The following is a 12,849-nucleotide window of genomic DNA, read 5'->3' as shown; positions in this document are numbered from 1 at the left end:
TCATATTCATATTTATCACAAAGTTAGATGCTCAATAACAATGTGTTACATGAAAGCTACATCTTAGGTTTAGTCCAATCTCCTCAATCTACTACAACGGACAAATCAATCAGATAAGTTATTTCAGATCTACCAAAGGCCACACAGCTGCATGCTACACTCTGTTTCTTTGTGCCCTCTTCTTTACCCTTTCCATGCATGGAATATGGGAGGAACAGTAAAGGTGGAGTCCTGAGGTCTCTAGCTAATGCCACCTCTTACTAGCTGTGTAAATATCCTAGGTAATTTCTGCATAGGTGAGAATACAGATACCGGCTGTTTTGTAATGCTGGTTTCCAACAGTGTCTAGCACATAGAAATTTCAGGCTTTGACAATATAAAAAAATATTAATCAGTTATGGTTGAAAAAACTTCATGCTACAGAGTCCCAACAACCAACAATCCTTATAAGTCTAATATGTAAACAGAATTAGAATGAACTAAAATAGGCAGAAAACTTCTGAATCTTTCAGTTTCTCCACTTTGCTGCTAGGTATGCTGATTTTTATCTCCTCAAGGCAGAACAGCCTTGAGTGGCCATATATTTATTTGCATAATGGCTTTTTAGTTGCTTCTTTTGCTTATTTGCTTTCTACAACTAATTGATTTCCAGACCCATGCTAAGTCCTGAAGGCATCTTTGCTTGTAATCAGTTACAGCCCTCTATGACAGGTGAAGATGAATGTTTATTTCACCTTGAAAATGTGAAGAAAGTTTATTTTCCCAATTTGGTATATATTTCATCCAGGAAATTTAGGGCTTTTAATGTTTGTCATGAGGTAAGAATATTTCCAAGGCCTATTTGTAATATTAAAGTAGGTAAAGCCCCTAGACAAGAAAGGTATCCACTACTTCTCCTTTTATTATGGTGGTTGCCCTGGTATTGGGGAAACTAGAATTAGGAAGACACTAGAGAAGACATGAAATCTGTATGGCATTTGTCAGCCTCGAGTCGGGACACTGTTTAGAATCCTAAATTGTGGCACTCCATAGGACCAGTAAAATCTAATAATCTGAGAGTTAAACAGTCACATCACTTCTTATGTTACCCTGGGTACATTTACAATGAAGATTACTGGAAGATAGGTTCTCATACTGGGAATTAACAAAGGAATGGAAGAAAGCCCTAGGCAGAAAGCACCAAAGGGACAGAAAGGATCTTCAGAAAAAAACAGTAGAAAGAAGGGTAACAATTATGGCCTGCAGAGATCAGTTAATAAAATTATAAAATGAAAGTTCTCTTTGGGAACTGATCGTTTCTGTCACATTCGTCTTGTATATGCCCAATATCTATAGTGCATAGCACATTAAGGTTCTCAATAAAGTCCTATCAAGTAAATAAATATCCAAATGTCTGAGGAAAGGGGAGTGTGAAGGAAGGTAAAAAGTTTTCCATCTAAAGTCTGGGATGGTAAAGCAAAACACAGGGGAGATTAGACATATCAACAACTTGGTTTACTCTGGTACCTTGTGCCTTATTGGCTTCAACTACAAGAAACTTAGTTCTGAAACTTTAAACTCTTTTTAGACAATTAGAGAAGTCCAGTGACTGGATAACAGAGGCTGCTGAGAGTCTGCCAACATTGGATAAGAATGCTAACTTAATTCGAAGGCATTATAATATAAATACAAGGTCTCATTAATATTTCAAAAGCTTGTCAAGAGCCCTGACAGAGAGAACCAAAATGGTAGTCCATGAGAAGCAAAACAAAACAAAATGAAATAATTAAGGCAAAAGGATTTCAAAAGCACACTAAAAGAGAAGACTCCAGAACTGAACACTTGAGGGAACCAAATGGTGATTATTGCTGTTATGTAAGATCCCAACACAGAGCCTGGTAAAAGAAGTACAATGTTATTTTAAGGCCCTTGTGAGCAGATCAACAGTGATATCCTTCGTTGACAAGGTTTGAAGCAACTATCTACACATATGCTTATTAACAGAAAGAAGTGCTCTGTTATTATCCACTCAGGCCAAATTCAGAGACTCAAAGCAAAGGCCTACCCCTTGTTCAGATCCCAATGTCAAAAGGAAACTAAGGAACAGCAGTACAGTTAACTTGATTTAGTAAAGTAAAAAACAGGCCCAGGAAGATATTTTTATCTTTTAATAAAGAGTTTTGACTATCATCATCAAATGCCTACACTTTTACAAACCTGAGCTTCTCAGCCCAGCATTTATAGAAAATTCCCAAGTATCTTTTCTACATAAAAGCACAATTCAATATTTATGAATTGCTAGCTTTCTATAAATATAGGTACTTGGAGATGATCTTCTCACTAGTCATTAATATTTGAACAGGTATCAAAGCTAGAATAATATTAACAATTCCTGGAATTTGTATAATATTCTACATAATACTATCAATAATAGATGACATTTATTGAGCACTAAGCAAGTGCCAGGCACTTTACATATAAATTCTCATCATGAATTCAGTTCAATTCAAAAGCATTCACTTAACATCTACTGTGTGACAGATGAATAACACTTGGTTTCTGTCTTTAAAGACTCTCATTTTGGTGCAATCAATATTGAATGAATACATGAATGAATGAAGAAATTAATTGGTTTGAATGTCAGTGTGAGATAATAACAATAACACAGGCTCCTCCCCTTACTATCTATGGTCATGAAAGAGTACTTAACCTATCCTAGCCTCAATTTCTTCATCTGCAATATAGGGATATTTAAAATCTCCCTTGCAAAAATTTTGTGAGACTAGTAACAGCAAATATTAAACATTTATCAAAGAGTGGGCTCTCTCAGTAAGTGACAGTAGTGATTATTAACATCATTATCATCATTACTATTATTAAGTAATCCTATACAATTGTCTTCATCCACACTATAGCAATGGGACAAATAGAACTTTAACATCCAAAAAATCCACACATCTATACAAAACACCACAACAAACAAGCAAACCAAGGAATATCATCTAAACTGTAGCTCCTGATGTCCTCCTAGGTTACTGTACAATATGTATGCCCACGTTAGAAAAGAAAGGAACGGGATCAACTTTAATTATGCTTCCAAATATATCATGATAAAAGGCAAACAGGACAGGGAGTTTATCAAATAACAGACTGTACCTTCCTGCATAATAGAATGCTAGTGACTCCAAACATGGGACCATGTTTTCTATTCCAACATTCTCAAAGAGCAGTACATAGAGCCCAGATAATGGCCATCCAGAAACTCATCTAACTCTTCTTAGTGCCAGTGAGAATAAGCCCTAGCCATACAGCAGATAAACTTGAGCTCTGGGTCAAATTCCCCAGTCAGAAGGAGGTCCCATTCTGTGGGTCACTTACCATTTTGGTCTGCTGGTAGATTTCACCATAGGGGCCATACCATCTCTATAAAGACTTTTAGTTTTGCTGAAGTTAACAATGTTGAAAATGACTCTCTGAAAAAGAAAGAGGGAAACGTTTATCAGAAGACTATGCTATTCAAGTTGCCATTTCCTGACAATTAGGACTGGAAGTAATAAGCAGAGTTATAGGAAACCATGTGGACTAACTACCAACATAGTGAGGATAAATGGTGTTCACAGAAATTCAATGTGTTTCTGCTAGCTTAACATAGTAGTTAAGAACACAGACTCTAGAACCTGGAAGCCTGAGTTTTAATCCCACTCTACCACTCTCAATACGTGACTTTGCCAAGCTACTAAATCTTTCTGTGCCTCAGTTTCCTCAACTGAAAAATTGGGATAATAATGGTACCTAGAATTACTGATGAGAATTAAATAATTTAATAAATGTACAGTGTTTGGATACCTAGAATTACTGATGAGAATTAAATAATTTAATAAATGTACGGTGTTTGGAACCATGCTTGGTGCATAGTGAAAGCTATATAAGTTTTAGTTATCATTATTAATTGTACCCTCTCTCTAGGCTCACCTAGAATTTCCATGGAAATGAATAATAATATCATTATAGTAACAGTAGTGCATTTGAAGTTCAACAAAACTAAAGATAACAACTTAGTGAAAAATTGTAACTGCTCAGCACCCCTTTGATTAGAACTAAAGGATATATGTCTGCTCCCCCTTTGTTATCTTCTGCTAGGGGCCAGGAGTACTGAGCTCAACCCTAATCTCAGTATCAATTTATAGGAGCACAGACACTTGGGTGAGCTCCTTCTCTCTCTGGTTCTCACCTTTAAAATAGGGGAGTGGAATGTTTTAGATGACTAAAACCCTTCCAGAAGGGTAGTATAGTTAAAAGAGATCAGGTCTTTATTTTAATAAACAGCTTTGTCACAAGTGGGGAGGAGAGATTGGGAAAGAAAAGAGAACTGGAGTTAAAAGACATTAAATGACCACTGAGATAGTCCAAAGGAGAGAGGCTGATGTTCAGGGCAAGGGCAGCCTGAATAGTCAGAGAAAATGAAAAGCTTGCAAGAGGTTAACCATAGGCTGGCTTTTCTATCCAGAGGCAGTGGAAGACAGAAGCATCAAAATTCATGTATTATTTCATTGAACAAATGTTTATTGTGTGAGGTATTAATGTCAAGTGCCATAAATTTTATACACTCAAAATTTGTTAAATATTCTTTTATAATTATAATAAAAATATTAACATTTCCATTTTACAGATGTGGAAACTGAGGTTCAGAGATATTAACTAACTTGTGTTGAGCCATGCAATTAAAAGATGGAGAATTGATATTTGAACCCAAGGGATAAAAAAGTTAAGATATCCAAGATCTCTACCCTTGAGTTACTCACTAAAGTTCAAATTCTATAACTCTAACCAAGTCTATTTTCCAAATTAAGGGCAAAAATAAATATAGTGGCAATTTTTTAAGCCTTTAAAATTTCATTTTCCTTTAAAAACAGAAAATCAAAACCATTTCCTCTGGCCTCATATTTGGGACTACCATAAAATGCTTTGTTCTATGAAATAAATTCTTAGGAATAACTCATGTTTTCCTTTCTCCTCAGAGACCTAGCCATTGACCCCATCTCCAGGCATTTCAGTTTCAGAACTCCTTTCAGTCATTAAATTAAGTCATCAAGAATGTCCAAGACTATTCCATTATTAATAACCTGGACCTGCCTGTTGTCAGTTCAATTACTTCTGCCAGGGTCATGGCTACTGTCTGTTTTAAGAAAATCAATATCAAGGAGGCAGATGACCTTTGAACTTCACAGGGCTTAATCTCCCTTTTTTCTTCTGAGATTCCAGGTGTAAGATCCATCTCCAGTGAACCCAGAAGCCATGGTGCACTTTCAGGATCTAGACTAATGCTAAATGCAGGGGGAATTCTGACACAGAAATAATGTGTATATGTGAAGTTAGAATAAATAAATTAAAAGGTGGAATATTTATTGATCATTTATATCCTAATACATGTCAGGAATTTTCTCAGGTGTTTAAAATATGCTATATTATTTAGCTTCTCTATCCATAAACAAAACTTGTTTATTTTAGCCCAATTTTAGACATGAGGAAATTGAATCTAATAAAGGCTAACTGGCTTACCCCCAACCCCCAGATCCCAGAACTATTAACTGTAGAGCTAGGACTTAAATCTTAAGTGTCTGGACAATAAGTATGCCTTTTTTTTTTTCTTTCTTTTGGTTGCATGTCTTGCAGGATCTTAGTTCTTAGTTTCCCAACCAGGGATTGAACCCAGACCCTGGCAGTGAAGGTGGTGAAAGTGCAGAGTCCTAACCACTGGGCTGCCAGAGAATTCCTGAACACACTTTTATTATTCTCCACCTGTGCATTTTAAAAAATGTTTTCTAACTTACTTAGCAAGGCAGCATGTGGTGGTGAGAATCAAATGTATTTGGAAGTAAGCAGTGCAGAAAATCTTGGCTTTCCATATTTTCTAGTTATTTGTCAGTTATTTACTCAAAATACATCAGATGAAACTGTATCTATGAGGTAATGGTAACAGCAGCAACTATAAAAATAACAACTTCTGAGACTTTCTATACACCAAATTCTAAGTTAAGCACTCATAGTTTCAGTGTTTTGTGTATTAGAATCACCTGGATAGCTTTGAAGTACTAGAGATGCCTGGACCTCGCCCCAAGCTGATATCTGATGCATTATCTCACTTGTTTTGAGGATAATGAACTTTTTGAGACAGGGACTATTTTTTACCTCTTATTTATGGATGAGACAAGTGGTATTGAGGTTAAGTAAATTAAAATTACATAATAGTTAGTAGTAGAGCTAGAATTTGAACCAAGTCCACTGACTCAAGAGAATAAGATCATGGACTTTCCAGATAGATATACCTGAGACTGAAACCCAGTTCCCCATTGGTTCTGTGAGCTTAGGCAAGATGATTACTCTTTTTTGATATTGATTTAAAAATCAATCTGGAATTCAGATGATAATACCATCCTAACAAAGTTGTTATAAAAATCTGTGAGATTACATAAGTAATCACCTGTCACATTGCATCTAGATAAGAATAAGTATTTACTATTTATTGAGAATTTCCCCCTTATCTTCAATGAAACTGGATCTTTTAGTTCTTTACAGCTTCCTTCCTTCCTGCCTTCCTGCCTTCCTTCCATTATTTCTTTTTCTGTCTTCTCTCTATTAAAAATTTTAATCCAGGCTTCTTGTTTCAGTAATATGATGCTCTATGTTGAAACTTTGCAAATGGTGACCTGCAGCACAAGCTCTCAAGGTAGCCATGTGTGAGTCCTGGAGCTCTGCCCATCCTTAGTAAGGGGGTTGTGGTGCTATGGAGGAGTACAAAAGCTCCATTCCAGGTGTAGGCCAAGGAGTGGTGCAGTGTTGCTGAGGGTGTAATGAGAAGCCTGCATGAAGTCCCAGACAGTGATCTTGGTTCTCTGTCTTCCCATATACCCAATATTTTTGTCCAGTCAGGAGTAAATTTTCTACTTAATGGTGTCCAAGCTAGTCCCAAGGACTATTCTAAATAGGTATGCACATTCTGCAAATTAGAGGGTCATCACTATTCTAAAATGTTTCATTATCTTAAATCATTGTAGTATTGAAAGTTTGGTTAGATTTTAACATCACTTGTTTTTCACAAGAAATTTCAACAGTTCAATTATGAATGAAAAAAAGGAGAACTGTTAGATTCTTTAATATAATTTCATACGGTTTAAATATTTGAACAGTTTAAATATTTTATCATTTTGTTGTGTGAACAGTTTCTTATTAGTGGCTGACTATTAAGAATTTGAATAGTCATCATTGAAAAGTCTTGATCAGGAATTGCATATATCCATTTCAGAAATCAAAACCTCATATAAAAATGGAATGTTCATGAACAAAACCTCGTTTCAATTAAAAATTTGAAGATTAAAAAAATTTTAGCATTTCATATCCTCTGTATATAATTTTGGTTTCATTTAAAAATTATGTGTTAATTTTTTTTCACCAAGCTTCATATGGTCATCCTCCAAACATTCCCCAGGTACTCCAAAATTCTGCATAGATATCTTCCCTAAGTGTACACATATTATTTTCTCTATGTGCCTGGGTGTGAAAAAGGTTGGAGAGTACTGCTCTGGATAACCTTTCACAAACTCCTAGAAATTACAAGACATTTATGAACATTATTTACATGAAGAACTCCTAATAAATAAAAAGAAATCCATAGATGGCAGAAAAATAGAGGTGCAGAAGGCAGGTTACTGGTCTTGGTATCTAAGAAATTAGATTTCTAACATCTATGCAAGGATAGCAAATGAGGCCTTGAATCTGTATGAGGCAGGATATCTGACATGAGATGCCTTCACAAATTTAGGACCCTCAAAATGATATAGTATTAGTGGAACTGTGGTATAGAAAGAAATCATTCACTAGCAATGGGGGATAATAAAGATGCATGCCTATCTATTCATAGATATGGGAAAGAAAAAGTAATTTTAAAACATGGGCTAGAACATTTTGATGTTTGAGTTGGAATTAACATTTCCTGCTTGGTCTTAAGAACCCAGGTAAAGCATTTACAATAAATTTAGTTATAGGAAGATAACCCTGGGGCACCTGGTCAAAACAAGAAAAAAAAATCACTTTAAATGCACACATTTTCAGTCTGGGCACACAGAATTTCCATAATAAAGTCCTAAAGAGGTCAAACTTTCATATAAATTTATAAAACATACAAGAAAACAATACACACTAAAAGTGAGAATCAGCAGAGAAATAGATAACTGAATTAGACCACAAAGAACTTCAGTTCATAAAATTATCTGGAACTATAAAGAAAGCATTTTTTTAAATGATTAAAAAGTTAAAAGAATGTTTCAAACACATGAGAACAGAACAAAGCACAATAAAAATTTTAAAACACCAGAAATAGTCTTGAAAAAATTAAAGACAGCCTTTAGAAATTACAAAAATGTAATTAAACTAAAAAATTCAGCAGACAGGTTAAGATGCAGAATGGATGAAATTTCCAAAATTCAACAGAGAGACTTATAAAGAGAGAAAATACAAAAAGGGACAGAGGGGAAATAAATAAAAATATACATCTGATAAGAGTTCTAGAAAGAGAGACAAGAGAAACTGGGAGAGGCAAAATCTACACAGAAAAGGCTGAATATATTCCAGAATTGATGAAAGACATGAATATTCAGATTTAGGAATCACAAGTCCATCCAAAGCAGGATTTTTTTAAAAATCTAGATATAGACACATCATAGTGAAATTGCAAAACACCAGAAATAAAGAGCATGTTTTGATAGCAAATAAGAGAAAACAAAAATTACCTACAAAGACACAGAAGTTAGACTTATGCAGACTTAACACCAGCAACATGAGAGACCAGAAAATAATGGAATAACATTGCCTGAGAATGAAGGTATAATAAATTTTCAGACAAACAAAGCTTAAGATGTTTAGCAGTTACAGATTCTCAGTGAAGGAGCTACTAAAAGATGAACTTCAGAGGACGAAAGAAATTGAACATAAAAGGTAAGAATGGCAAGAAGCAACACTGAGCAGAGAAACAAGTAAATCTAAATAAGAACTGAATGAATAAAACTATTATTACAACAATATTAAATTTTAGGAGTGTTAAAAAGTTTGCACCAAAACACTGGTCAGTAAAGCAGATGTGTTTGGGACAGTGGTGAAGAGGAGAGAGGCAAGATCACCGTTAAAGTATTCTAAGGTCTCTGTATGATTCCACAGGAGGATAGGGAAGCTAATTAACTTAAGACATTGCTATAAAATAAGAACGTGGTAATTCAAGAGTAGTCAATACAATAATAGAAACAGGATTTATAAATTCCAAATAAGTAAAAAGAAGACAACAAAGAAAGCATGATAGATATAATAGAAGATATGATAGGATAGGGGATAAAGAGCAAAGGAAAACATTACTTATTGAAAGCTCAAAATAAGATAGTGTAAGTAATTCCAAATATCAATAATCACAGATATTGGAAATTGATATATCTCTTTGTTAAAAAACAGAGTAGGAAAAAAATCTACACTTATAATCTTTCCCAGAGACATGCATAAAACATAATGGCACAAAAATTTTGAAAGTGAAAGGGTAGATAAAGATATAACATGAAAACATTCACTAAAGGAAAGCCATTTGAGTTACGGCAGTATCAGACAAAACAGACTGAGGTTAAAAAAAAAGTAAGGTTAAAGATATAATCACCACATAAAACCAAATATTCTACAGGAAGATACAACAACTTTAAATATGCATGCACCTCATAAGAGCATTAAAATATATAAAACAAAAATTGACAATACCGCAAGTAAAAGGAGACTAATCTACAATGATTAATCTCAGTAATTGATAATGGAGACAACCAAATATTCTGAAGGATGTAGAAAATTGTAATCTTCCAATTTGATAAGCTCCATTAAAAGATCACTTATTAAAACCTACAATGCTTTCCACATACACAATTAGGGAACAAACTTTTCTCAAGCAGATGAAGGATAGTTATAAAAGATTAAGCACGTACATATGGTCACAAGACAAATATCAACAAATAACAGAGAATCAATACTCTTCTAATCACAACCACTTACTACTGAGTCATAAAATCATATATCTTTTACAAAAAGTTCACCAAAAATTCTCAACATTTTGAAATTTTATATATATTCTTAATTTTTCATATATCAAAGAAGAAATAATGATGAAGAGTAGAAAGTATTTGAAATTGTATGATTAATTCAGCACTACATATCAGAGCATGTGTCATAAAGTAAAAACAGTAAACAGAGAAATTAAATTTTAGCCTTATATGCATACACTAGAAAAGAATAAAGATTGGAAAAGAAAGTGTGAATAAGAAAAGATAGGAAAGATCAATAAAACTAAAAGTTGGCTTTTTGAGAAGATAAACAAATTTGATAAACCATTAGCCAGACTCATCAAGAAAAAAAGGGAGAAGACTCAAATCAATAGAATTAGAAATGAAATAGGAGAAGCAACAACTGACACTGCAAAAATACAAAGGATCATGAGAGATTACTACAAGCAACATTATGCCAATAAAATGGACAATCTAGAAGAAATGGACAAATTCTTAGAAAAGCACAAACTACTGAGACTGAATCAGGAAGAAATAGAAAATATAAACAGACCAATCACAAGCACTGAAATTGAGACTGTGATTAAAAATCTTCCAACAAACAAAAGTCCAGGACCAGATGGCTTCACAGGCAAATTCTATCAAACATTTAGAGAAGTGCTAACATCTATCCTTCTCAAACTCTTCCAAAATAAAGTAGAGGGAAGAACACTCTCAAACTCATTCTAGGAGACCAACATCACCCTGATACCAAAACCAGACAAAGATGTCACAAAGAAAGAAAACTACAGGCCAATATCACTGATGAACATAGATGCAAATATCCTCAACAAAATACTAGCAAACAGAATCCAACAGCACATTAAAAGGATCATACACTGTAATCAAGTGGGGTTTATCCCAGGAATGCAAGGATTCCTCAACATACACAAATCAAATAATGTGATACTTCATCTTAACAAATTGAAGGAGGAAAAAATATATGATCATCTCAGTAGACGCAGAAAAAGCTTTTGAGAAGATTCAACACCTATTTATGATAAAAAACCTGGCAGAAAGTAGGCGTAGAGGGAACTTTCCTCAACATAATAAAGGCCATATGTGACAAACCCACAGCCAATATCATTCTCTATGGTTAAGAACTGAAACCATTTCCCTAAGATCAGGAACAACACAAGATTGTCCACTCTCAACACTGTTATTCAATATAGTTTTGGAAGTTTTACCCATGCAATCAGAGGAGAAAAAGAAATAAAAGAAATCTAAACTGGAAAAGAAGAAGTAAAGCTGTCACTGTTTGCAGATGACATGATACTATACATAGAGAATCCTAAAGATGCTACCAGAAAACTAGTAGAGCTAATCAATGAATTTGGTAAAGTAGCAGGATACAAAATTAATGCACAGTAATTTCTTGCATTCCTATACACTAATGATGATAAATCTGAAAGAGAACTTAAGGAAACACTCCCATTTACCATTGCAACAAAAAGAATAAAACAGTTAGTAATAATCCTGCCAAAGGAGAGAAAAGACCTGTATGCAGAAAACTATAAGATATTGATGAAAGAAGTTAAAGGTGATACAAACAGATGGAGAGATATACCCTGTTCTTGGATTGGAAGAATCAACATTGTGAACATGACTATACTACCCAAAGCAATCTACAGATTCAGTGCAATCCCTATCAAACTACAAATGGCATTTTTTACAGAGCTACAACAAAAAAGTTTACAATTTGAATGGAAACACAAAAGACCCCGAATAGCCAAAGCAATCTTGAGAAAGGAAAACAGAGCTGCAGGAATCAGTGTCCTGGGCTTCAGACTATACTACAAAGCTACAGTAATCAAGACAGTATGGTACTGGCACAGAAACAGAAATATAGATCAATGGAACAGGATAGAAAGCCCAGAGATAAACCCACACACATATGTTCACCTTATTTTTGATAAAGGAGGCAAGAGTATACAATGGAGAAAAGACAACCTCTTCAATAAGTGGTGCTGGGAAAACTAGACAGCTACATGTAAAAGAATGAAATTAGAACACTCCATAAAACCATACACAAAAGTAAACTCAAAATGGATTAAAGGCCTCATTGTAAGGCCAGACACTATAAAACTCTTAGAGGAAAGCATAGGCAGAACACTTTGTGACATAAAACACAGCAAGATCCTTTTTGACCCATCTCCTAGAGAAGTGGATATAAAATAAAAAATAAACAAATGGGACCTTATGAAATTTAAAAGCTTTTGCACAGCAAAGGAAACCATAAACATGACGAAGAGACAACACTCAGAATGGGAGAAAATATTTGCAAATGAAGCAACTGACAAAGGATTAATCTCCAAAATGTACAAGCAGCTCATGCAACTCAATAACAAAAAAGCAAATAATGCAATCTAAAAATGGATAGAAGACCTAAATAGACATTTCTCCAAAGAAGATATACAGATTTCCAACAAACATATGAAAGGATCCTCAACATCATTAATCATTAGAGACATGAAAATCAAAACTACAATGCGGTATCACGTCACACCAGTCAGAATGGGCATCATTAAAAAACCTACAAACAATAAATGTTGGAGAGGGTGTGGAGAAAAGGGAACTCTCTTGCACTGTTGGTGGAAATGTAATGGATACAGCTACTATGGAGAACAGTATGGAGGTTCTTTAAAAAACTAAAAATAGAACTACCATACAACCCAGCAATTCGACTACTGGGCATATGCCCTGAGAAAACCATAATTCAAAAAGAGTCATGTACCACAGTGTTCACTGA

The 12,849-nt window shown here is 34.4% G+C and overlaps 1 protein-coding gene across 5 annotated transcripts in view; it reads right to left on the bottom strand.

Annotated features, from left to right (window-relative positions):
- Positions 1 to 12,849, bottom strand: part of AGBL4 (AGBL carboxypeptidase 4) — a 1,382,976-nt gene that overhangs the window by 739,828 nt on the left and 630,299 nt on the right. For all 5 annotated transcript variants that reach the window (XM_067008185.1, XM_067008176.1, XM_067008173.1 and 2 more), the window contains one exon: positions 3,358 to 3,452. In XM_067008185.1, coding sequence (XP_066864286.1) covers positions 3,358 to 3,452 — 95 coding nt within the window. The remainder of the gene's footprint in view (positions 1 to 3,357; positions 3,453 to 12,849) is intronic.

This window comes from Kogia breviceps, chromosome 1, assembly GCF_026419965.1.
Source record: "Kogia breviceps isolate mKogBre1 chromosome 1, mKogBre1 haplotype 1, whole genome shotgun sequence".
In the NCBI taxonomy this organism is placed as follows: domain Eukaryota; kingdom Metazoa; phylum Chordata; class Mammalia; order Artiodactyla; family Physeteridae; genus Kogia; species Kogia breviceps.
Note: the sequence above shows the minus strand (reverse complement) of the source record. Positions and strands in the feature narration are given on the sequence as shown.